The following is a 27,070-nucleotide window of genomic DNA, read 5'->3' as shown; positions in this document are numbered from 1 at the left end:
TGACATTTACGGCCAGTCCTCAAGATATGTGGGCATTGATGTGTGTGTGTGTCGTGTGTGTGTGTGTGTGAGAAAGATGTAAAGAGAGTGTGTGGGTCCTTATTTTTCATTCTTCTTTGCCTTTTTTCCTCCTTTGCACCCCCTTCCCATCCTTCCTCCCGTTGCAATTTTGTGCTCTCTACACAGTGGCAATTGTTTTCTTTGCACAACTTTTTTTTTTTTTTCTATATCCTTCCAAAAAACCAATGATAGTTGGAGGGAGAGAGTTAACGGTGCCATTCCCAACAACAGTGAGGGAAGCCTCACGGAGAATGACCAGTTATTTCGCTGTGGGATCTCTCAGTATCTATAATTGAATCACTTAAGCACTGCTGGCTATTAGCCGGCCAAGAGACTTGAGAGTGTAGAGAGAGGAAAGCATAATACTAGTGTTCATGACATCATAGGAATACTGATGGACTGTATATGCACAGCCTGAATACGGCACCTCTCGGCAGCACTCACCCAGAGTGGCACCCACAGTGTCTCCTAAGCCCTCATTTGGAAGTGTGTGTGTGTGTGTACGCATGCCTACATGTGCGCGTGTGTGCCCGCGACTCTGTGTGCCTTTAGTTTCCGTGTCTTTTTGCATGCCTGCCCGGACAAATATATGCCTTATTGGGTTTGACTGTGTATGCAAATCTGCGTCCGTAACCCCGCTCCGGTCTCAGCCTCTGTCTCCGCTTAAGGTAATTGGTCGATATGCTGTAGCAATTGAATCAGAATGAAGCTGTTTGCGAGAAAGCTGCAATGACTTCTCTGTCCCGCTTTCTTCCCCCAGGCCTTCACTCCGCCATCTGTGTCTATGAGTGATGGCAGCCTGCTGGGACAGAAATCTTCTGCATGTGTGTGTGTGTGTGTGTCGGTGTGTGTGTGTATGGGTATTTTTGTGTGTAGTGGCCTGTGTTTAATCAGAATGTCTGTGGGGTGTGGATGGAAATCTCTTGAGCTGCGAGAGACTGTGGCAGCGGGCATCTGATTGGCGCTAACGCCTAAATACGACCGGACCGTCAGACGGGGGCCGGTTCTGTCCGGAAGCGATTGGAGGCGATAATGATGACAGAGCGCCAATCAGATCCGAGGAAACGCAGTAATTGCATTCTGAGCAGATGTTGGATATCCTTGTGGAGATGTTAGCCATTTGGAAAGTGATTCGGTAAACACTCGTATCATGTCAAGGTATGAAAATGTCATGAGACGGGATCAATAGTCGTGCACTCATGCACTCACACATCACTCATACACAAACTTGCACTTTCCCCACGCAAGTGCACCTTGTGTTTGCAAAGGCAGGTTAATCATCCCTTTCTCTCTGCTAATGTGTAATCACACCCTGCTTACATTTCTCCAGTGAAGAAATCCTTGGTACTTTAGTGGTGTTATTTGACCTTGACAGGATGTAGTAATTGTGGTTGATGAAAAGAGCATATGTTTTCTCTGCACAGCACGCAGATGCAAAATCCCAAAGAGAATAAGGTTTTGTGAGATTTTCTTTTTCTTTTTTCAAATGTTCATGTATTTAGAGGATGGCTACTAATAAAAAAAAAATCAAAGTGAGAAATGGCTGAAGCGGGGGGTGCAAAAAAAAGACGATTTTGAGGAAGAGTGATACTTGTAATGCTATATTTGTTAAATATAGATGGCGGCGAGAACAGGTAGATAGAGGGAGATGAGACAGCACAGCGGTAATCTGAGAAAAGGGACAGACAAGATACAGAAGGGGGAGAGACAGAGAGCGAGAGTGGGGGATGAAGCAGGGTGGAGGGGGCACGAGGGGGGGGGTGGGGTGGAAAAAAAGAGGATTTATTGAGGCTGCAGGGGAAGAGCAGCGTGATAGCTCTCTGATGGATTAGAGGAACGCATGAGAAATGGAGTGGAGAGGGGCGAGAAAGAGAGGAGGGGGACAAATGAAGTTTGTGCATCACCTTGGGGCAGGTCTAAACACTGGTATCATTAATGTAGTTGAGAGGAGAGCACTCGCTGAGCATGCTCTTTTATTCAAACGCCACCTGTGGGTATTAGAGAGAGAGAGCGCGCGAGACGGGGACAGGGTGACAGTCAGATAGCGTTAATGAGAAATTGAGTTGGAAACAGAGAGGAGATACTAGAAAAGTGGAAACGGGAGGTTTGTAGGAGACAGTGTGATGGAAGGAGAATAAGGGAGAGAACTGGTGTTTATCAAAGGGCACAGAGTGTGCTTGTCTCCATTTCACTGAGCCCTCGGCTGCGTTCTGTTCGCTGCAAACCAGCCTGGTAATACACAGGGTTTGCCCTCTCATATCTCCATATTGTGTGTGTGTGTGTGTGTGTGTGTGTGTGTGCATTCTTATGTTTGTGTCTCCTTTCCCTGAGTGGATCTGGTACCGGTATTACTGACGGCGTCGCCCATGCCTTTCACATCTCAATAGCTTGTGTGCGTGTCTGTGAATGTGACTCTGTCAATATGTCTGCCTGTCTTCAGGGTGTCTTTGTGTTTCCTTTGTGCAAGCGGGCTTTTGTGTGTTTCTTTGGACCAAGCCACAGTCCGACGCCATTCTTCACGACGCCTGTGAAAAGAGTTTCACAGCAGTTCCAAGACAGGCAAAACCCAGCCATACATCCTAAGCCAAATAAATATTTCATACTCCAAATCCAATAGACTTTGTCGAGCGACGATACTTGCAGAATACTGTTGAGCCGTCACACCCGTGTCTTGTCTTATCCAGTCCAATCGAGCGCCTTTGTCTGTCTCTATCCGTTCAGCCTATTGAGGGGAGACTGGAAACAAAGGCTCCAATTAGTCAGGCAATTAGACTCTTGTTTTGTGCCCCCACTCATCCTCTGAGTCACATACTAATAGCTATTCTTTCCAATTCTCTCTCATTTGCCCTTCACTTGCTCTTTTATTTATCTTTTTCTGCCTTTACGCTCGGCATGAAATCTCAGTAATATTCACTATAATGTATTTTTCCTTTCAAGATACAGAAAGCATCTGTAATTCCCTCTCTGTTTCTGCCGTTCGTTTGCTATTTAGCGCCTCTCCTTCATCTTGCTTTCCGCCTGTCTCTCTGTCTCTTCGTCTTTTTCAGTCGAGACCCGTCTCGTCATCCATCACAGGCAGACCGCTGTGACCTTCCCACCCTCCTCGCATACATACATGCACACATGCGCACACACACACACACACACATACACACAACATGCACAAACAAGGTCTAAGTCCCTCCTGCTTTCTCTGTCCATCTCTCTCTCTCTCTCTCTCTCTCTCTCTCTCTCTCTCTCTCTCTCTCTCTCTCTCTCTCTGGCCACACACTCAGCTCACTGTGAGACATTTGGTCCGAATGGAGATCTTAATAAAGTCTCTCTGGTTCCATTCAGGCTCAGTCAAGCACCATTTTTTGTCAGACACTTTTTATTCTTTTATTACAGTAACACCATTTTCTCTCTCTGGCTGTCTCTCTCATTGCCTTTTCACTTCTCTCTTTTTGTTCTCTAGCTGTTTCTTGATTTGGCTCCATCTTGGCCTAAATATCTGGCCTTGAATCACTAAGATTTAGAGAGCATGCAAACCTCTGCATTGAGAGAAAAAGGAGCCTTTGCTGTTCGTGCACCATGCACAATTGGTGTGGGCATTTTGCATATAATTATTGTGCACCTATTAATGATTTGAGGATTTGGTCATGCAGAACATTGCGCTGTTAAACCGGCCTCTCCTGTGGTCAATTGACTTTCACTGTGGCTTCAAGTTAGGGAAACTAATGAGAGGATTTTCCATCAGAGAATTTTGGCAACATTTTATTTGGACTAACCAATGTTCATTTCCCACTAAGTATCACCTTAGCCCAGCCCTAATCTTAACCCAAATCAGACAGATACAGAGTTAATAGTCAAGTGAAGTACTGAGTAGTGAGCATTTCCATTTAACAGACTGATAAGAAGATAACTGTTGACATTGACCTGTTTAACTCAGCTGATACAAAGTTAATACTAAGTTGAATATCAACAGTGAACAGCCCAAATGAAGTTACTTTCTTGAACTTGTGCTGGATTTCGTTTGTGGTCCCTGGTGGTGAAAAAACAAATATTTGTCATCCACAACTGCATGTAGGTTTTATTTGTAGATGAAATCTCTATATCCGTCAAGAGGCAGCAGGACAAATATGTTCCCTCCATCTGCAGCCTCGAAAGTTGAGAGATATAATGCCTATTTTCCAGATGTTCCAAACCATGCACAGATCCTCCAATACGGGGGCTTTTTTTGCTTCTCACTTGGCTTTTTTTTTTTTTCTCTTTTGTTTTACAATTGGAAATTGTCTGATTTCTTATTTGTTTGGTTTTCTAATTCCTGATTTTGTTTTGCACCTCAGGGCCACTGTAAATACCCCGTCTATTTACAAAAAACTGACAAACTAAAGGTGGCTCGGCAGAAAAACATGACAAAGTTTGAAAAAAAAAAATAAAAATGTGACATTTTTCAGACTGCAAGTCAGACCATCTTTTTTTTCTTTTACCTTTGATACTCCTCTGTCTCATGCATCAATCGTGTGTGTGTGTGTGTGTTTCTGTGTGTGTGTGTGTTTCTGTGTGTGTGCGTGTGTGTGTGTGTTTTATCTGGCATCTGATAACAGGTAAACACATTTGCACTGGCCAAGTTGTCAATCTATCACTCTGGAAAATGTGTGTATACAAGTCAGACAAAGATAGAAAGAGAGAGAGAGAGAGAGAGAGAGAGAGAGAGAGAGAGAGAGAGAGAGAGAGAGACCCAAATACATAAAGGAAACAAACAGATGCATTTAGTGGTGTGTGTGTGTGTGTATATACAGCGAACTATATGTCTTTTTTTTAGGCACTCCCTGTATTTATTTATGTTTGAAATATACCAAACAACATTTTTCCCTTCATATTCATTTTTTTTTCTTACAGAGAAAGTTATTTTGTGTATGTGTCTGTGTGTGTGTGAGAGAGAGAGAGAGAGATCATGTGTCAGCCTGATGGCGGCAGTCTGCATCCTCTCAGGGCTGACATTAGATTATCCTCCCAGATGGAGCCAGATTACAGGCCGAAATGGACAATCTTATGAAGGGTCAGGAAATTAAATGGAATCAGGCCGTGAGTGAGTTCAGCATCCGCACTAACTGTCCCCGAAAACATCTACAGTCCTCGGATCAGGGACCGAAATTCAAGAAACCGAGGCGGATGAAGATGTCAATTTGATTCATTATGTATCAGTGGGATCTTAAGATAATGATATTTCATGTCTGTCCACGGTTTAATTTGCAAGAATCAGAGCGCTGAGATAAAACTGTCCAATAAAGACCTCCGAATCAACCTGATTGTGTTTCGCCCGATAGTCATCTTTTCATAGGAAACCCATCTTGCGCTGTTTGTTTGTCAGCAGCGAAAAAAACTACACGCAATTCTGCTCTCTGGTTCTGATGTTTCTGATTACGTGATTTCCCCACAGGGCTCGTTAAAGTTTTAATCGAATCTAAACTAATCTAATTAGGCTTTTGATTGTATATTTTGTCAGAACGGTATGCAAAATATGATATTTGAAGGATTTAGCGAGGATTCATATGTGTGTGTGTGTGTGTGGTCTAGGTATTGCTAATGTTGCGGGGACATAAATCTGTTTACACAGTCATGTTGTGGGGACTCGCCTCCCATATCGGGACAAAAGACAAGTCCCCTTAGTGAAAATCATAAATTTTAGGGTGAAGACTTGATTTAAAGGTAAGATAACTCTAGGGTTAGGTTAAGGTTAGGGTTAAGGTTAGGGTTAGAGTTAGGCAGGTAGTGGTCAGGGTTAAGGTTAGGATAAGTCTCCAGGAAATGAATGTAAGTCAATGTAATGTCCTCTGAAGTGATGGAAACATGACTGTGTGTGTGTGTGTGTGTGTATTTTGCCTCCTATACATTTTTTACCTCCAGATTCTGGGATAAGGGGCGGCGATACATTTGAATCATTGAGGAAAGGGCAAGCAGGGTGCCAGGAGTTTAAAGTGGCACTTAAGTTCGATGAGTGCCGTTTCAGCAGCCGCTCTCAGAGATGTTCCCTATTCATGAGAGAATGACCTTAGAGCGCTGTCACTGCTTCCCTGCTCCTGCAATGATTTATTGGATACAGAACGCTGGGCAGCCGGATGATGCGATGTGTTTGCACACGGGGCAACGTGACCGTCGCCCTTCAGCCTTTTGCCGTTCCCTTTCAACTCGGTCACTCTCACTAGGACATGCGCATACACACTCTTGTATAACCGCTGTGCCAGAACAGAAACAGAGGAGCTTTTTCTCTGACAAACAAACCAACCAACTCCTAACTCCGACAGTTGTCTTCCTTTATTCTGTGTTATCATAAAACACACAGCTGTGGCCAGATGTGAAACTGTCTTGAACCTACTTTCTAGGACAAGGATAACATCGTGCAATCTGTACATCATCCTCTCTGTATTCGCTTGAACTTGCTCTTCTTCTTCTTTTTTTTTTTTTTTTCCCTCTCCTCCTCCTCGTATTATCTGCTCGCCTCTTCTTGCGGGATTATTTTCAGTTCACAACACAGTACTCTTGCAGAGTTCATCAAAGAGGATGAGAGTGTTTTTGTTTCCCGTCAGGAAGGGAGACAGGAGAGAGAGAGAGAGAGAGAGAAAAGGGATCATCACAGAGAAAAAAGGAGGCTGAGGAAACAACAGGAAAAAAAGAACAAGCCATCACGTATCTTTGTGAATCAGAGCACATGAATATGGAGGAGCCAAATGACTCCAAAGTTCAGTTGTAGCAAATGTTGTTACACAAATTACGAAGCTGAAGCAAACAAAATTACCATCAGCTTGTTTATAGAAAACAGGGCTTCCCAGACACCACCTTATCCTTATAAGTAACACTTGTCAATGAATAAAAGACACACTTTCACAAACTGTGCATTCATATACCTGGTTATATATGTACTCAGGCACACTTGCACAAACACATTTGCAAATGCTCTCTTTCATTGCTTAACAGTCTATGTGTGTGTGTGTGTGTTTTGAGAGCTAATGATGTGTGGAGCAGTGCTGGGGTGTTTCTGTGTCTCACTCAGCAACAGATGCCAGCCTATTAGTTGAGATGCGTTTTTGATTAGGACGAAGCATTGTCACTGGATGTGTGTGTGTGTGTGTGTGTGTGTGTGTGTCTAGTGAGAGTGTGACATACACAGTGTAGGATTAGACCATTAGTCCGTCTTGCTAGGAGATCCAAAGTGATAGCTTTTTATAAAGTTTGTGTTTGCGCACTTCATCCGAGCCGTGAAAAAATGTTGATTTTTGTGGAACACTGATTTTCTTCTTCACGGTCTCAGAGGTAGCGTTTTATTCACAACCCCGGGCTGATATTATCCTGCTCTCTGTGCTGCCATCTCGCCTGTAGCGTAGTGACATTATATTCTAGGCTGATTAACCTGGTAATAAGTTAATGAGTTCCAATTGGCGCGTTTTTTTTTTTTTTCCTTACTAGACTTTGCTTCTCATGTCAAATTGTTTACCGTATTCCACTGCAGTCTCATTAAATTCTGTTAGACCTTGTTCCTCTGTGACCCAAATTGGTTCCTGGGCATATTTGTGGCTCGTCCCCGTGCGATCACAGTCGTGATATGTGTGTTCTTAAGTGCAGGAGGAGACAATTTTCTTTTAATTTGGACCCCGAGGTCCCGAGAGAAGCTCTGGAAGGATGGTAGCGGCCTGTTATAGGTAGGTTCATTTTAAATGTTAAATGTTTAACTCTCTCTCTCTCTCTCTCTTTAGCTTGATCTCCTCCAGACGGTACTACTTCGAGATCCTTCACAAGCAGGACGACAAGGGCTCGGATCACGTGGAGGTCGGGGTAAGTCGGTCTTTGCAGGTCTCTGCCCGCCTGTCTGCGTCTCTTTCCCCTCCAGTCGTCTCATTTTCCTCACTTTAACCTTGGCGATCCTCGGCGAATGAAAAAGTAAAAGCGTTTCACCCGGCCTGAAAAATAAAAGTTTTCACCTCTGGCAGACAGATTTGCATTTAGCTTCCACTTGAACCCCAAAGTACTTACTGATGTCAGAGGGGTGGCTGACCAGGTGAGTAATGAAAGGAAGAGGGAGAAGAGAGGAGACTGTGTGTGTGTGTGTGTGTGTGTGTGTTTGAGGTGGAGAGATGCCCAGAAAAAAAGAGTCTCCTCTTGTCTACCATAACTTACTCTGTGTTGTTTTCTTTTTCCATGGACTCATCTGGTCGTGACCGCACCCACTAAATGTACGACTTGTTGTGGCCGGGCCTCTAGTCCCCTTCCAACGGGCCGTACGTCAAACACTGAAAAATCCCTCCGCCATTTTTCTTCTGTCTTCTTTCCATCCCTCCATCTTTCATCACCTCTCTCTCCTTCCTCGCCATTTCCCCACCACCTCCCTGCATCTTCTCAGCACCGCACTTTTTTTCCTCCTCTAACTTTCCATTTTCTCCCTCGCCTCTCCTCTGCATCATTTCTCTCTCAGTAGTGGCGCGCTCTCCACCCGAGGCGAGTTCAGAGCAGAGTGGGGCTTAATTTGAAGGCGAAGTTTCAAACGAGAGCCCACATGCTTAGTGTGAGCCTGTTTTTTTCGAGTGGGAGGGGGAAAAAAAAAAGAAAAAAAAAGAGAGAGATCAGTGGATGTGTCTGTGGAATGAATTTCTTTGCGAGCCCCAGGTTATCGTCATCATCGCCATCATGATCATCATCATCATCATCGCCATCAGCCGCGGCACCGCTGGAGTTGCTGCTGCTTCGTTCGCAGAGCTTAGGCATCATTTCTGCACCCTCAAAGCTCATATTTCTTAGGATTTTTCACTTCTTTCTCATTCTATTTCTATCCCTTGTGACTGTCTCTCTCTCTCTCTCTCTCTCTCTCTCTCTCCCTCTCTCTCTCACCGCCTCTGGCTACCTAGTCCTACCTCTACAGTATTTCTGTCTTCCTCTGTTAGTTTTCTTCCTGTGCCTGTGCTCACCCGTCCCACTGCCCTCTCTTTTCCTCTCACCATGCTTCCACTAGCCATCGATCACTTCCCCTTTCTTTTCACTTTCCATTCACAATTTATACCCCCTGCTCCCCTCATATTTTTTTTTTCTTCCCCTCTTCCCATCCATTCAAGCTTCCGGGCCCTCGGTCTATTATATAGCGGTTTTCAGCTCAGGTGGGCTGCCTGTGGTTGCCATGGTTTTTAGAGAGGAGCTGACAGGGTGATGTGAGGAGCACCATGCTGAACTCTGATAGCTCTCTGATGCCAGGAGCATCACACACAGATGTGATGCGAGATGAGACGTAGGCGGTGTGTGTGCGTGTGTGTGTGTGCATGCATGTGTGTGTGTGTGTGTGTGTGTGTAAGGGTGTGTGAGTCAGTGATTGTCAGAGGCAGAAAGAGAGGAGAAAAGCAGGTGAGTATGTTTCTGTGCGTGGGTGCATGCCAGTCTGTGTTTGTGAGTGTGTGTATATGTGTGTGTGCATGTGTGTGTGTGTGTGTGTGTGTGTGAGCATACGTGCATGTATTTCCATATATACCTTACACAGCATACCGACACATGGTCTCTTAATGAGAGCTTGGTGGCTTTGTCTGAGAGAGCAGATGGACACGATGTCAAAATCCCCATGTTAACAAGTCATTTAGTCTCATTTGGTCTTAAAATCTTATTTTTCAGGGCGTCCCGGCGGCTCACTGGGTAAGAGCCTGTACTACATGTTAAGGCTGAGTGCTGACCACAGCATCCTGGGTTCGAATCCGACCTCAGGCAATGCATGTCACCCTCTCTCTCTCCTGCCCTTCTTGTCTCTTTCTCTACTGTGACAGTCAAATAAATCAGAAATGCTAAAAAAAAAAATCTTATTTTTATTCAAACAAGTGAAAAAAAAATCAGCTAGTGGGATGAGCTAATCCCACTTGTTTCTACTTTTCTTGAATGACCTGCCATTTTCTTGATCGTGGTCAGCTGATCTGCCTTGTGTCAGCATATTTATACTTGTTCCCTGAAGAATTCCTGAAACAAGTGAAACTGCAACAAGTGGGACTATCTCTATTTTTTTCCACTAGATTTTAAGAAAAGTAAGTGTTTAATACTAAATATTTTAACACTAAATGGTTTGTTAACATGAATGTTTTTTTTTTGTTTTGTTTTGTTTTTTTGTAAGACTATATTGGAAATCTATGAAACACTGGAAGGGTTTCTGTTCTTTCTACTGCCTGTTATTTCTTAGTCAGATTATCACTCCCCCATTGAGCCATGAAGTCACTCAGCACAGTGTCCATTTGATTATGTCAATAGCAGAACCAAGATTATGTGGAGATGAGTCCCTCCTCTGTTCTCTACGTCTCTTTCTCTCTTCTTCCTCTCCCTCTCCCTCCCTCTCCCTCTCTCTCCCTTTCTCTTTCTAGCCAACTTGCTAGAGGGAGAGAGGCCATCAAAGTTAGTTTGCACTAGTAGAAACAATTTAATGAGGTGGATAAAAGTCATGCAGCAAATCAAGGTTGCATGCACGTGTGTGTGTGTGTGTGTGTGTGTGTGTGTGTGTGTGTGTGTGTGTGTGTGTGTGTGTGTGTGTGTGTGTGTGTGTGTGTGTGTGTGTGCTGGTGCGAGACACGCTGTCTTACCAAGGCCCCTGTGTGTGATTTAACAGCGGAATACATTTCACACCTTGACAAAAATAGCAGATTTACCGTGACTAGCCCACAACGGCATAAGCCCAGGGCTCACATAAATCCGCAGAAACCCAGACGCTCATTTGTTAAAGAGCAGATAGCGTGGATTCACAGCTCTTTCTTCTCTGTTCGGAGCCAAGTTGTGATTGCATGGTCAGAGGTGGGCTGCTCCTGTGGGAAATTGTTTGTTTAGTACCGCTGGTTTAAAAAGGGAGCGAGTAAATATCAGATTGTGCACCAGCAGAGATGAAGAGTTACCTCTCGGCCAGAAAAGAAAGAAAATCCTTGTTCTCCGTCTGTGTTTGTCTCTTCCTGTTCCATTTGGTGAATGAATTAGGGAGAATGGCTGCAGCTAGGCGGAACATAAACAGCATTTGAGACAGGAAGAGACAGGTTAGGAATACATTGTGCTCCCCCCAGGGGGTGGAAACAACTGTATTTATATGTATGAGCAGCCGGCCAGTGAATGAGGGGATTGTTGAGTTGTTAAGAGGCAGGTTACCAGACTCCCACCCTCATTGAACCCTAACAATCCATCAACATTCTGGTGAGCTCAGTGTTTCCCTTCAATTAAGTTCAAATAAAACGATAACTCTTGTTTTTCGGACGAGAAATAACAAGCCGGTCGAAAATCTAGCGAGCGGCGGTGGTGGCACGTTTCTTAAATGCCCTCTGGATCTTTCTTAATGAATCACAGGACCTTTCCGCTGGCCTAATGGAAAATGTCTCGTGCTCGTCATGTGACAGAATGAAGGGGAAAGCGTTGGCCATTAAACGGCGTGATTGAGAGAACGAGGGAGTGAGAGAAAGAAGAGAAGAAAGTCCAGCCTTAATTAGTCATGGCAAGTTTATGGAGAGGCAGAGGTCTGGGATTTAAATGCTGGATTTTAATGGGCCTGTTTTATCGCTCTCGCCTGGCCACCTCTCAAACTGCCCACCACACATGCACACGCGCACGCACACACACACACACGCGTGCGCACGCACACCACTCAGCATCTGCATCATGCCCTGCCTACTCAATATAAATCAGCGGCGGACTGTGCGAACCGAAGCCAGCTGTTAAATTATATTGTGTGTGTATATGTGTTTTAAATATTTCAGCGTCCTTTCCCTTATTTTACAACTTCAACACCTTTTAGGGTCATCGCTAGTTCAGCACTTCTCAACCATATGGACTTGTAGTCTTCGCCTTAATTCAGTTTTCTCTCCGTCTAATCGTCTACCTTTCCTTCCCTCTTTTCTTGCCTTCCTGCTTTTTCTCTCACAGTTTCTCCTCTTGCCTTTTTGATATTGTCCTCTTGCGCGTGCACATTTTGCCTCCAGTGCATTCATTTCATTTTGTTGCGCATTTCCCCTTTAGTCTGTGTACGCACTGAACTCAGTTATGCTGTCGTTCAGAAGTTTTGTTTACTGTCTATACATGATCAAGGTTGTCTGCCGTGCAGTTTTTGGTCACCATGCAACCGTGGCTTTCTCTACTTTTTTTTTCCAAGTTGTATTTCAGTTTACTTTGTTGGCACTTTTATTCCAATAGGTCATGAGCAGAGCTTGGGGGAAAAAAGAGAGAACAGCAGCATTAACCTTTCCCACAGCAAAAATAGCTCTCTAATGGCATGGGATGCTTTTACTGCCATGGTTTTTTCCCCTCATCTCCCAGAGGGTAAGATCAATGCCAGTCAATACTGCTGTAATGATTACCGAGTGATCATGCACGCCCTTCATCTTTATGAGGATAGTAAAAATTGCTATTAAGAATCACCCATAAATTCTCAGTAGGGATCATTTCCTAAAATACACCAGGATCCGATCGTATGACTAACATCATTATGATTTTTTTTTAAAACCATTTGGTGACCTGTCATGAATTTTTTATTCTTGAGGGTCTCAAAGCACACAGTCGAGCGAATGTTCAGATGTCTCCCTCTCCGTATCTCTTTCACACTATCTTCTCCTCTACTCATTATACAGATTTGTTTGGACACATCCCAAAGAGCAGCCTCCCACACCTGGCATATCAACTTAACATTATAAAGATAGCTAGTGTCTTGGAACACCGACTCGTGCTGTGCGCCTGCCTCGTGAACTTTAATATGTTTTCATATCCTTTCATCCGCCTCAACAAATGCCTCGCTTAAGTCTCTCGAGCTGATACGGGGTATCTACAGGTCCTGTGAAAAGTTTAAAAAATGTTTAAAAATGATGTTATGAAACTGCCTCGAATGTTCCTGATTGCCGTGGGGAGAGCAGACGAGTGGACGCAGATGCAGTCACCGCAAGGCTGAGATTTAAAGTTTTTACTCGGAGAACAGGCAATCACAAGGAAACGGGAACAAGCAACCGGCTGGAAGCAGGAGTCAAAATCATAAACGACAGTGAAGTGGCAAGGGCTGAGCAGAAAGACGAACTGAAATACAAAGTGAACTAATCGGGGAATGAAGAGCAGGCTGGTGGACGGGGTAACAGGTAAGGAGCTGATAGGCTGGGAGACGGTAAATGAGCAGGTAAATGAAGGGCAGGGCTGACAAGGCTAATGCAGGGCAGGTGTGTAAGGGAAACAAGCTGGGCGAGAAAACCAGAGGGACACAGTGCATACAGGAAATAACTCAGGAAAGACTAATGGTGCCTACAGCCTGTGCGATTTCAGCAGTCTTAGTTTATTTCAAGCCACACTGTGTGACATGGATCTCATAAACTTGGGCACCACATCAAGTTTGATGTATGCAGACTGTGTGCTTATCACACATGCTGAATCTTAAAGGCCGCATCACAAGTCAAAATACGAGAAAACGTCATTGTGTACGTCATCCATCTGTGCTGCTGCAGCGGTAAACAAAGAAGCTAAGCAAGAATGGAGCCTTTGTAATGTGTTTGGGCAAAAATTCAAAGAAGAGGAGGAGGAGAATTGAACCATTTTGCTTTGCTCATCTTACCTCTATCATCGGGTTTAGTGCCAGTTTTGTGTTGATCAGTGCATCATTTTAGACTGCATCCCTATTGGTTGCTTTGCAGACACAGGTCGTTGCAGCAGTCACATTGTGAGATGGTTATCCTAAATTTCTGACAGCTATCTTTGGTTGAACCTCTCTCACAGTGCAACATAAGTCCACTGTTTTGGAGCCATGACCAAAGATATCGCCATGTTTCTTCCACATTGGTCACCTTTCATCTGGGACAGCCCAAAAATCCCACAGGGTACACCCGGCTTAAGATAACCACACTGAATCTGGGGACTGTGACACTGATACGGTTCAATAAAGCATTTCAAGTCTTAAATTTAGTTTTACATGTCTGGAAAGTGTTGCATCTTCACAGTATGTTGTTTTTCTGGTTGGAACTCATCCCAGGATCACACAGATTTTTGCTCTGATAGGTCTGTAGCAACCTTATGTGTATTTTTATGTATATTCCAGTGGCTATTTTGATTCATATTTCATTCCAACTGGCATTAAAAAGGTCTCAAAAAGTCATGAATTTAACTTGATGAACCTTGCAGACACCCTGGTGGTTGCATATTCAGGTCATGTTAAATGTGTCAGGTTACATTCTGCTCATGTATTTTAGTACTGGGTATTTTTTAATCTGCTACAGGCTATGTTAGTTGTAGCATATTTGAGCAATTTTTACATGTTCAGTTAGGTCAGGGCCATCATGCAAGCTTTATCCTCAGGTCACGCCTATTTTTATTCAGGGCAGGATATTCAGTTATTCTTGTTTCATCCCTTTAAGGTCTGTACACTCTATGGACAAAAGTATTGGGCCACCTACTCATTGCACCTACAGGAGCTTTTATGACGTCCCATTCTAAATCCATAGGCATTAATATGGAGTTTGTCCCCCTTTGCAGCTAGAACAGCTTCCTCTCTTCTGGGAAGGATTTTGGAGTGTGCCTGTGGGAATTTTTGCCCGTTCATCCAGAAGAGCATTTGTGAGCTCAGACACTGATGTTGGACCAGAGGGCCCGGCTTGCAATCTCCGTTCTAGTTCATCCCAAGGGTGTTGGATGGGGTTGAGGTCAGGGCCAGTCAAATTCTTCCACACCAAACTCAGCCAGCCATGCCTGTATGGAGCTTGCTTTGTGCACTGGGGCTCAGTCATGCTGGGACAGAAAAGGGCCTTCCCCAAACTGTTCCCGCAAAGTTGGAAACAGAATTGTTCAAAATGTCTTGGTGAGCTGAAGCATTAAGATTTCCCTTCTGTAGAACTGAGGGGCCGAGGCCGATCGCAGAAAAACAATCCCATAGTGTTATCCCTCCTCCAAACTTTACAGTCGGCACAATGCAGTCAGGCACTGAAGGTTCTCCTGGCATTCACCAAACCCAGACTCGTACATCAGACTGCCAGATAGAGAAGCGTGATTGGTTGCTTCACAGAACATGTTTCCACCACTCCAGAGTCCGGCGGCAGCGTGCTTTACACCGCTCCATCTAATGCTTGGCATTGTGCTCGGTGATGTAAGGCTTGCATGCGGCTGCTCGGCCATGGAAACCCATGCCATGAAGCTCCCGTCGCACAGCTTTTGTGCTGATATTAATGCCAGGGGAGGTTTGGAGCTCTGCAGTTATTGAGTCAGCAGGGCATCGGTCACTTTTACTTTCACTAAGTTTTAGCATGTAGAGCCACTCAGGTTTTAGAGGTGCAGTAGCATGTCCAGTCATGTTAGCTTTTCTGATAGTTTTAGGGCTCTATTTTTGTAAATAAAGTGATTTTTGGGAAATTCCCATTCTCATACATTCAGTAATTTTGTGACTTCCCATGGCATTTCGTAGGGTAGCACAGCGCAGCTTTGGTGTCCAAAATGCTCTGTACCTTCTCAAACCACCTCTTAGCTCAGATGCAGACATTATGTGCTATTTTCATGCTTTTATGTTGTGGAGGCGCCCCAACAGCAGAGCACTCCAAAATTACATGAATCCCAGCATGTTATACTTGTCTCTTTGACTGTGACAGGAGTTCTTCAGTGCCCTTATTTACATGCACATCAGCAATGTGATTTTGATGCGATTAAAACCCTAAGATCAGTCTGGTCTGAGCTAGATGAGGTTGGAAGTAACAAAGTACAAATAGTTACTGTACTTTAGATTTTTCAGTACCTGCACTTTACTTGAGTATATTTTTCTAACAACTATTTACTTTTTATACCCTACCTTTTTTTTTTTTGCATCACATGCCTTCCCAACATCAAGACCAATTTCAACCTAACACAAAGAAAAGATGATGGTTGTTGATCATAATGTTTCAGGTTCTCTTGCTGACACTGATAACTGATTTGCACATTGCAACTCAGTTAAGGTACATCAGTAGGCTATACTGTCTCTTATTTTATTTGAAGTTTGAATGCATGACGTTTAATAGACTTTGAACTGTCTTCATATAATGTGAGGTTCAGTTAGCTTTGCACTTATGCTATTGCCTCATTAATAATTAAGAGGAACAGAATAATTTTTTTTAATAATTTGTTCCATCTCAAATCCTGCGATGTGCCCATGGAAGACACGGTGACCAGGAATGTCACCACTCCAGAAATTTGAATCCAGCTTAAAAATGGCATCAACTGCCCTCGATGGCATATCTGTAATGCTGTGTAATTCGCGCCTTGTGACTCTGCACCTGCCAGACAAGATTATCAGATTTCTCTTGGGCCTCTCCAGCCTTTCCTCTCCATTAAAGAGGATGAGGGGAGCTGATTTGATTGGCCAAGATTGATGCCAGCCCCTAACCACACCCGATAAGGTATTAAAACCCTCTCGCGAACTTCCCTGCTGGTGCGCCGCCGCTACGCCAGCACTTCTGGTTACAAATTTACCAAAAATCTGTCAGAGTGAGCTTGTGCTGTGAGTTTGCACTATTGCTTGTGTCTGCACTTTGATTCACAAAATTAGAGCCCTTGGTGTGACTAAGCAGCAGGGTCGCTTCACCTCAGAACACACAGGGTATCACTGAAGACACACTGACGACTCTGTGCCAGTAATTGCTATGGATATTGAGCTCATTTGTCTTTCTGAAATGTCTGGTCTGAGAGACTTTGGCTAATGTATAATTCAACACAGAAAATCAAACACCCCGTCTCTGTATCCACCTCCTCATCTTTCTTTGAATATTGTTCCCTCATCCCCAGGCAAGACATGATATGACATGAAAAACAAGGCACTGTTTTCATGTCACTGTGACGGGGGGGGTGGGGGGGTTCTAGACCGTCATTTATCCTCTAGCACATAAATGTTTAGTGCTATCCTGTTGTCAATTGGAATGAGAGCGTAATCAGTCAAGAGCTTTATTTTCGTGTTTCGTTTCTGTTAGTTTTTGTTGTTTGTTTATTTATTTATTTATTATTTATTTCAGTCGTTCTCTTTGTGCACCCGTGTCAGTTTCTGAGGTTTCAGTTTTGCTCCTCATTTCATAAAAAAAAAAAAAAAAAAAAAAAAAAGGTTTTGCAATAAAATCACCAAATCATCAAAACAGACATCTCTCTGTGTGTTTTCTGTGCTGTGGTAGGGAGATATCTGCTGGGTCTGTCACGAGTCTTTTTTTTTTTATGCTGTGCTGCCACACGCCTGTCAGTAGGCACCACAAGATCACAATAATAGGCTGCCCATTAATGCCAGTGTTAAATTCCTCTGTCTGCTGCTGTCTGTCATGTCTTACCAACGCTTTCATAAGTTTTCTTCCTTTTTGACAGTAAATACGGAGTAAATTTAACTAAAACAGTAAATACAACTTGTCCTCTCTCACATACAGTGGTGGAAAAACGTTCTCGGACACCCCATGCATTTGTGAAATATTGCATTAAGAATCACTCTTAGGTCTTCAAGTGCAATTTCTTTTAGTACAGTCACAGCCAAAATACTAAACAAATGCTAAAAAAGCCATTAAAAACTTGAAATTGATTGGTTCCATAAAAATACATAAGAAATTTTGAGTATTGGGTCATTTTGGTACCAGTGATGAAGGTGTTTCTTTTTATTAAAAGACACAATTTCTGTTGCCAAGCTTGGTGTCTATATAAAGCCAGCACATTTGAAAGTTCTTCAGACACAAAAATGGCTAAAACAAGGAACCTAACGCAGGAATCACACCTGAAGATAAAGAATCTCAGCCAGGAAAGGTACAGCTGCCGCCAGATAGCCAGGAAGTGCAGATGCAGTCCTTCAGCAGTTGGATACACTCTGCAGAAATACAGACGAACCAACAGCTTGGAAGACAAACCAAGATCTGGGCGTCCAAGGGTTTCTTCAGCAAGAAATGACCGCATCCTGATCTGCATGTGCAGGCAAAACCGCCGAATGACATCACAGGAGCTTCAGCAGCAGGGGTCAAACCAAACTGGTGTCCAGTGTTCCACCTGCACTGTAGTCCAGTTGTTTTATGAAAAAACCTAGGACAAATTGCAAGAGAAGAAAACTCAACTGATTTTGTATCCTCAGTTTGTCCTGAGTGAGGGAAAAAAAGTCCCAAGAAATCCCATTGGTGGAAAGTTTTGAAAATCACCTATTTATGACCACATATTACCAAAAAACACACAGGGGAAAGGGGTTCCAAATTTTACTTTCAGATATCACTATAAAAATTCACAAGTTGATTACAGACACAAAGACAACAAAAAAAAAAGTCAATTACAAGTTCTTTGAATTATTCTGTTTACACATGCATATCACACATTGGGCTCTATTTTCCCGGCGCAGCGCAGGGTGGCGCAGTGAGGCGCACCCCGCGCAAAGCTATTTTCGACCAGCGCAACCCGTGGGGCGCACAGTTTCTTATTTTCCCAGACCGAGGTTCGCCGAGATGGGAGTGGCGGCGCAGCAGGGGGAGGTGCCGACAGATTCAACCTGGCGCAGTGACATTTTCGTGCCAAAAGGCTTCGCCGAGGTGCGCCAAAAGCTCGCCTCCTGAAACCACGTCTACTTTCGGCGCAAGGCGCAGCGGGGCCGGCGCAGTGGAATTTTGGCTGGCAGGCGGGCAGTGCGCACACGTCTCCAAAACCTCACAGATTGTCAGGCACAGTAACAATGCAATAAATAACCACAAAAAACACAATTCAATGCTATAATCTCAATCACCACATAAATGTATCTCCATATCGACTGTCCCGACACAACTGATGTCAGATCAAAGGAGACTGGCACCGTTTGGCATGCGCAATGGAAACCCAACCTGATCACCTGTCAGTCAAACAATGTGTCCAGTATGGTGATGTCTTTTTTCCGGTCATGGTGTCTGGCGCTGCTCGTGTTAACTACACAGTTCTTCTTCCATATATATAAATATTCCACACTGGGTTTCCGTTATCCGGTAATCACCGGACTATGACTGGTAGCCTAAAATCAGCCAAAGTCCGGTAATTTTTAAATGCCCGGTGAAAATATTCCCTCTAAGCACAATTTGAATTTTATTAAAACAGTCAATTTTCACGTAATTTTATTTATTTATTTATTTATTTAAAAAAAAAATATATATCCTGCGTGATCCCTGTCTCCAATGTACCAGAGAGAGAGAGAGAGAGAGGTTTTTTTCTGCAGAACCGGATCAAAACAGCGCAGCAAAGTTGCCTGGGGGAGAACAAGGTCACAAGACTGATGCGCATTGCAAGTTGCGGAGAGACACTTGAGACTTTCGATTTTAATTCAGCTGCTGAATTTAGTTTTTATTGCATCTATTTGATTTCAAGTTGGCAGCACGCAGCGTTATTAAAATGGTATGAGCCAGTTTTTTTGTTTGCAAATTGTAGTTGCATTTGTTTGCAATTGTATGCAATGTTCATGTTAAAAGAGCACAGGCTTGTGCAATATTTATTTATTTATTTATTTTAGACGCACTTGAGTCAATTGACGGCACTAATTTTATTTGATACAGCCTACTTTTCAATAAAAATATTACGCTATAAATTGACATGCCTTGATGTCATTCTTATGTAGCCTGCATATAATTTTAAGCTCAATAAATTCAGATAATATTTGACCGGAATTTCAAACATTTGTCCGGTAAATTGAAAACCTGCCGGTCACATTGTCCGGTGCCAATTTTTTTTTCTAGGGGAAACCCTGATTCCACACATATAGAAAATGTAAAATGCATCGGTTCCTTGCCAGACTCTGGGCGTTTAGAACAGCAAATGTAAAAGCTTTCATGAACCGGTTTTAATCTCTAGTATGTCGTTGCATCAGTAAGTGACAGGAGTCAAAAGTTGCAAAACAAACATGTATTTATATGAATACTGCGAGGATTATCCTTTGATGTAAAAACATTCATTAAAAATGGGGGCTTCACAGTTAAATTTATATTTGCTTGTAAAAATCAATAACTTTAACAGACGGTGACAGAGCTGGAAAAAAGAGAGATGCGAGGCAGGTAGGTAATGGAAAGACAGGGGACTCAGGAAGACGAATTTAAGGATAGATGCATGGATGGATGGATGGATGGACAGATGGATGGCAGGTAGCTCCAGCGACATTCCAGCAGCCAAGACTGGCCTCACTGCGTGTGTGTCGCGGCTGCTCTCTTTCTCCATGTCAATTGTGTGAACGTTCATTACGCCTTCGCGCAGCGCATTTTAAAGGTGAGGACAGGGGCTCATTTGATTGGTTTAAAGTGAATCGGCTGTGTCAAACCCACTCCACGCCTTCTCTCCTCCCTTGCGCCGGTAGGAGGAACGGCGCAGTAGTTGCGCCAAGGCGCACGGCGTGCCAAAATAGCAAAATCCACTTGGCCACTCCCAGTTGGCGCAGCGCAGCTGCGCTGCGCCTCCGCCTCGCCTGGTCTGCGAAAATAGAGCCCATTATCTGATTTGATATGCACTAATAAGGAATATAAGGAATAAATGCCAGAAGAGACATTTAAACAGTGAATTAAAAGGTTACTATATATATAGTAACCTTTTAATTCACTGTTATATAGTAACCTTTTAATTCAAGGTTACTATATATATAGTAACCTTTTAATTCACTGTTATATAGTAACCTTTTAATTCAAGGTTACTATATATATAGTAACCTTTTAATTCACTGTTTAAATTGACTTTTTTCTTGTCTTTATGTGTGTAATCAACTTGTGAATTTTTATAGTGATATCTGAAAGTAAAATTTGGAACCCCTTTCCCCTGTGTGTTAAAAACAGTGTTTTTTGGTAATATGTGGTCATAAATAGGTGATTTTCAAAGCTTTCCACCAATGGGATTTCTTGGGACTTTTTTTGTATCCTCAGGACATACTGAGGATACAAAATCAGTTGAGTTTGCTTCTATTGCAATTTGTCCTAGGTTGACCCCAATTTTGGCCTCAAATTACTGGACTACTGTACGTGGCCGACTTTTAGATCATGGCTTAAGGTCCTACAAGGCTATCAAGAAGCCCCTGATCAATGAGAGACAGAGGCTAGCCCGGCGTCGTTGAGCCCAGGCACACAAGAACTGGACAGCCAGGAATTGGAAGAAGATTCTGTGGTCAGATGAGTCCAGTTTCCAACTTTAGTTTTGTTAGTTTTTCTTGTAAACAATAAACAAAAAAATATATATATAATTTGTATTTGTTTGTATCTGTCTAATGCAACCACACCTTTTGAAACACAAAAAAGATTTTTCCACAAATATTTCATGCTAATATTTGAGATTGTGTAAAATTTTAAGGGTGTCCGAAAACTTTTTTCCACCACTGTATTTAGCCATCATCTTTGCTAAAAAAAAAAAAAAAAAAGGCTGATCATTAATGCATTCACGGGTCTTTGACCACTGAAGTGCCTTACCATCGCAAAGAAAAGTTGCCCAAGCATAGCAACGTATCAGCCTATACATAATCGCCCAAGTTGTTTTCGAGAGATCTATGTGTTTGCAGTGCAGAAAAGTGCAGCTCAACTCTTTGGCTGCACAGTGAAGACAGATGCTCACAAGTTGTTACCGCATGCCAACATTAGCTTGTTGACTGTGGATTTGTCACTTTGTCTTTTTGATGTCACAACTATGAGACACAAGTTCTAGCCTGTGAGCAACATGTCACCCCGAATCAAGTCTCTGTTTTAGGGTCATGCGCTTGTTTGGCGACAGCAGCACAAGAATATGTAAAGATAGAGTCTGCATTTCACTGAGACCCAAAATAAGTTGTCATGAACCGAGCGAGTGCTGGGGGCTGCCAGAGGTTAGAGACGCACGTCGTTTCCCCACATGCAATATGAATTCCCCCTCCATTTTTCATCTGTCACTCTTTTGCACCTGTACTGTCAAATACCATCTCGCAAAAGTTGGTGGACTGACTGTTAACTTTCTGAACAATCACAATCCGTGCTTGGGAAGGATTACATTAATACATATTGCCAAAAATGAGCAATATGTGTTGGGCCAGGCAAAGGTCTCTGGATGAAGCCCCGAAGCCCTTTTGGGATTAAGGAGATATCTCACGGGCACACAGGAGCCACTTTGCCGAGCTCTTACACTCCGCCTGCGTGTCTTCCTCAGTCTTTTTGCTGTCTCTCTTCCTCTCTGTAGACACAGCAGCGCAGTCCTATTCTGGTCTTGTCTTGTTCCCTCAGGCAGGTGGCGGCAAGCTTGTTAACATCTGTCTTGTTCTGCTGTCCATTCTGCCACAGACATTTCTCTATTTACCTCTCCACCAATTAGAGCCCACAGCCAGGTGTGTGCACATGCGAGTGAGAGAGTGAAAACAGATAGATGGACGGAGCGGAGCAAACTTCTGTGTTCTCTCGCTGAATGAACCATCTGACATGCAGCCTCCTCCCGCCGGAGGTGTCTAATTCAAAGGAACATCTTTCCTCCTCTTCTTCCCTTCCGTATTCCCCTTCATTACCCCTTTACTTCATGGCAAATTAGATGACTCATTAGAAGATAATGTGTTGGAAGGCTTTGAGTAATGGAAGGAGACATGGATTACAGTAAACAAGGATAGCATAATACAGGTCCTGCCTGCAGATAGGATACTGCAACAATAATGAAGGAAACAGTAACTTATTTATTCCTCAGGAGAACCAGGAAAAGATCGGGAGAGTATCCCCCCCCTTGTACGGTATGCAAGTGTTTACTTCCTGTTAATCTTGCTGGCTTCAAAACTAAATTGATTTTTATTCAAAGTGAGAAAGGTCAGATAGTTTCATTATTTCATTACCTCTTATGTGTCGTGCTAGCAAAACAACTTCATATCAATAGCACCTCAGGCTTTGGAGCAGCCAATTGAATTGAGCGAAACAAACAAAACAACAGCAGCCAGTGCGCTCTGAAGCAATAAACTCCTGAAAGTCAAGGGATAAAAAATAACCTTTGTCTAATGGAACCGGAGTAAAGCAGGCTACTTGTGTGTGTGTGTGTGTGCATGTGTTTGTGTGTATGTATGTGTGTATGCTGGCATGTAAGTGTGTGTGTATCGCTACAGTGGGAATCAGCCTAGCCTCTGAGGTGGTACAACGCACACTCTTGGTCATCTGACTGAAAACAATATCAAAAACTCATATGTCACTGGTTGGCCCAGGCGTGATGAAACATGATGAAACATCACCGCTAGCTGCCCATGCCATTTTGCTCTGCGATCGGTACTTTTTATTATTTTCTCTTGGATATTGATTTTCTTTCCTCTCTGTTGAACTTGTGGGGCCAGCAAGTAGGCCTCGGCTTCTTCCTGCCGCTGCCCATCAACACTATTTCACAGAAAATGCACTTGCACACACACACACACACACAGAGTGCGCACTCACATTTGCCAGAACATCACAGCTACTGTGTGTATGTGCACATATAAAGTACACACACACACACGTGCCTGTATTCAAACCTGGCCAATACGACCTCCCTTACAGGAATCAATCAAATAATCTATTGGCTCAGACAGGTAATGGGAGAAATACCCACAAAGCTGTAAAATATGTGTGTGCTCATGAATCAAGTGTGTGTATGTATGTGTGTGTGTGTGTGTGTGTGTGTGTGTGTGTGTGTGTGGTTGTGTCTTGGGGTTTAGGGCTGATGGGGCACTAGCAGAACGCCAAGCTCCATTGATCCCTGAAGAGGAAGGGCCTTCTTACTTGACCTTGAGAGGACACTCGCACAGAAATAATGACACCGAGTTGAAGTCTTGCTTGGCCTGCTGGGCCGCTCCCTGCTGCTGCCCAGCGTGTTGCCTTTCTGTGTCCTTGTTTGTCATTTGTGTATGTGCGCATATGTGAGCGCGTGTGCAGGCTGAGGAAAGGAATACAGATCTAGTGACATAACAAATGTTGTATTTTGGGCTTTTACACGCTAGCAGAAAGTGTGTTGATCAGTGCTGTGCTGTGCAAAAATCCCCCTTTTAACAAGTCAGTCCGTCTCATATTGAGTCTGAAAGTCATATCTTCAAACAAGTGAAAAAAAATGGGATGAGGTAATCCCACTTGTTCCCAGTGCTAATCAACTTGTTTCCACAATTGTCTTGAATCTCGTGTCATTTTCTTGCCATAAATTTAAAAAATATCATGATCTAGGACAAAAAAGAAAACACAGCATGGAGGCTACGAGGTCTGTTTTCCTATATGACTGATAGTCAAGCTAAATAACATTCGACGCTGACTCTGTGTCCAGCCTAGCAGGAAACACAGCTCAAACCACCCATCATGTGTTCACACCTTTATTCTGCCTTTTTTCAACATAATATATTATACTTATATACTTGTTCCTATAAAAAAAAGAAATGTTGAAATAAATGAAACGTCATTGGAGACAAGTGGGGTTACCTCTCTGGCGGATGTTCAAAGGTTTTGATAAGTTTTAAGATTTAAACACCAAGCATGACATTAAACGACTTGTAAAGATGCCAACCGACAAAATGTGGACTCTTGATAGCAAATCCTGCAAGTGTGTATGGATATGTGGTGTGTGTTGTGTGTGTGTGTGTGTGTGTGTATGCATGTGTAGGCATTTGCATGAGCCCGAGGAGGGTGTTTATATTTGTATTCTCAGCCCAAGGGTTGGAAAATGACCTGTCTCCTGTGATTATAGCCTGTGTAACCAGAAGTGACGTGGTAATTGTGGAATCTATTTAAAAGAATTGTAGCTTGTCTTTCTCTCTCCACGCTACTCCTCGCTCTCTGGCCGTTACTCGAGGCTCCCATTCACTCCTATTGAACCCCTGTCTTACTCGTAGGGCTCTGATCCTATCTCTGCTGGCAGTGATTTTTCTCGGCTTTCGTCTGTGTTTGTCCTTTGCTCTCTTCTGCTAATTTCTCCACTGCTTATCCTTTTTTTGCGGCCCCTGATTACTTGTTCTTTGTTCATCCGCCCCACTTTCCTTTCCCTGTTTCCTCTTCTCTGTCTGGTTAAGTGTGTGTGTACAGAGGCTGACGTCAGATCGATCCAGTAATGCCGCTCAGATCAATAACACCCAGAGTGTCACAGCGTAGCCTGGAAAACCATGATGGACTACCCCTGAATTTCTCATACCTTCCATACTTTGACATTTTGTTTTTCTCCTTTATCTCCCCCTACTGCCCCTTTGCTCTCTCTCATTCTTTCTTTTCTCTCCCTCACTCTCTCACAGTGGCGTCCATTCCTCCCCGGCTTGAAATATGAAGTGATTGACTCAGCCTACATCTCCCTGTACACAGGTAAGAGCCGCCCCGTCCTACTGCCGCCGCACAAACTGTCGTGTTCAGTGCACTGCATTTCATTGCTTCCCAATGATCTTATCTTTGTAGTGGAAAAACTCAATTTCATAATACATCATAAATAGTCATTAAGATTCTGTGATAGTTTTGGGTAAGAGACACTTAAATGAAGGAGCCATATTGAATTTTTATTTGACTGGGAGCTTGCCAAGCAGAAAGAGAAAGTCATCCAAATAAAAAAAAAAAAAAAAATCATTAGTCTAGTCTAGTATTGATCAGCAGTTTAAGTTAATGTCACAGAACCAGGCTTTTTAAAACCAACATCCGCTCCTCTTTTATCCCTCAGCCAGTCGAGTGGCATACTTTATGTCATGATTTTTTTCTATGCTCATAAAGCAGCCCATATTTGCTTATCAGTTTTAGAGTGTACTATTGTGAAGCCAATTTTTTTTTTTTTATTTAGTTTATTTGTTTATTTGAATAGGTCCAATGCAAATTTACATTGCAATATTTTGCTGGTTTACCCAAAGCTCATGAGGCTGATGCTGTGCATATAGAGATTATAGCTAACACACAGCTCCCATCCCTAGTTGGGCTTTTACGAGGGAGCATTAAAAATGATGTGTGCTGGTGGAGTAACATGTAAAAATAGATACTGAACCATATAAAGATTTTTTTTTTTTTTTTTTTTTTTTTTTGGTATTTCTGTTTTATTGGATAGCTATAATAGAGAGAGAAAAGCGGTGAATCAAGGCCGCTGCAATAAGGACTGAGCCTTAAAACGTGGTATGAGCTCTACCAGGTGAGCCACCAGGATGCCCCCAATAACTACATTTCAATAAAAGCGAATAAAAAAATATAATGCAAAGATAAAAAAGAAGAATCTCAGAGATCTGCCTCAGTATTGTCTCTTTTATGTCATTATTGGTCTCTTCATGTTGTTTGTTCGCTGGAATCGGTCGATTGTCCAATGTCTGATTGTAAATGACACTGTGAAGGGCACCTGCAGTTTCATTGTATGTGCACAATGACAGTAAAGGCTTCTGTTCTATTCTATTCGATCTCTTTATTTTTCTCTATATGTGTAACTTGCAGCATGATGAGAGTAGATGTTTATGGTGACTATAGATTCAAGAATAGCAATGTGTCGCAGGAATTCAACACAGTTTACAAGGGAAAATGACTTGTTCCTCTGCAGAGAATGACCTGGGGAGTTGCTGCTTTCGGGCACACTGCAAAAAGTCCAAATCTTACCAAGAATATTTGTCTTATTTCAAGTAAAAATGTCTTATTTCTAGTCAAAATATCTCATTACACTTAAAATAAGACATGATCACCTCAGAAATAACTTGTTTTTAGACGATTTTCACTTGTTTCAAGCTAATTTTCACTTAAAACAAGTGAAAATTAGCCTGAAACAAGAAACAAATTTTGCCAATTCACTTGTGTCACAAGTGAAAATTTGCTTGTTTCATTGGCAAAATTTGTTTCTTGTTTCAAGCTAATTTTCACTTGTTTCTAGTGAATTTTCACTTGAAACAAGTGAAAATCGTCTAAAAACAAGTTATTTCTGAGGTGATCATGTCTTATTTTAAGTGTAATGAGATATTTTGACTAGAAATAAGACATTTTTACTTGAAATAAGACAAATAATCTTGGTAAGATTTGGACTTTTTGCAGTGCAGAGCTGCAGCAGACATGGGTGGGTGCTGGGGATGTACGCCAAACACCACCAGTCTTATTTATGACCAGCTATGACTGAGGGAGAGGTGGCAATGGCCTCAGATATTATGTCAGCCGCTGGATTCCAGCATTTCCAT

General features: G+C 42.9%; 1 protein-coding gene across 1 annotated transcript in view; it reads left to right on the top strand.

Moving 5' to 3' along the window:
- The window catches only part of b4galnt4a (beta-1,4-N-acetyl-galactosaminyl transferase 4a), a 184,718-nt gene that overhangs the window by 143,793 nt on the left and 13,855 nt on the right, over nt 1-27,070 (top strand). Inside the window, exons 8-9 of the mRNA XM_030054584.1 lie at nt 7,794-7,872; nt 25,184-25,250. Of these exons, the coding sequence (XP_029910444.1) occupies nt 7,794-7,872; nt 25,184-25,250 (146 nt within the window). The remainder of the gene's footprint in view (nt 1-7,793; nt 7,873-25,183; nt 25,251-27,070) is intronic.

Source organism: Myripristis murdjan, chromosome 6, assembly GCF_902150065.1.
Source record: "Myripristis murdjan chromosome 6, fMyrMur1.1, whole genome shotgun sequence".
NCBI lineage: Eukaryota > Metazoa > Chordata > Actinopteri > Holocentriformes > Holocentridae > Myripristis > Myripristis murdjan.
The sequence above is the reverse complement of the archived record's forward strand: the minus strand, read 5'-3'. Positions and strand labels throughout refer to the sequence as shown.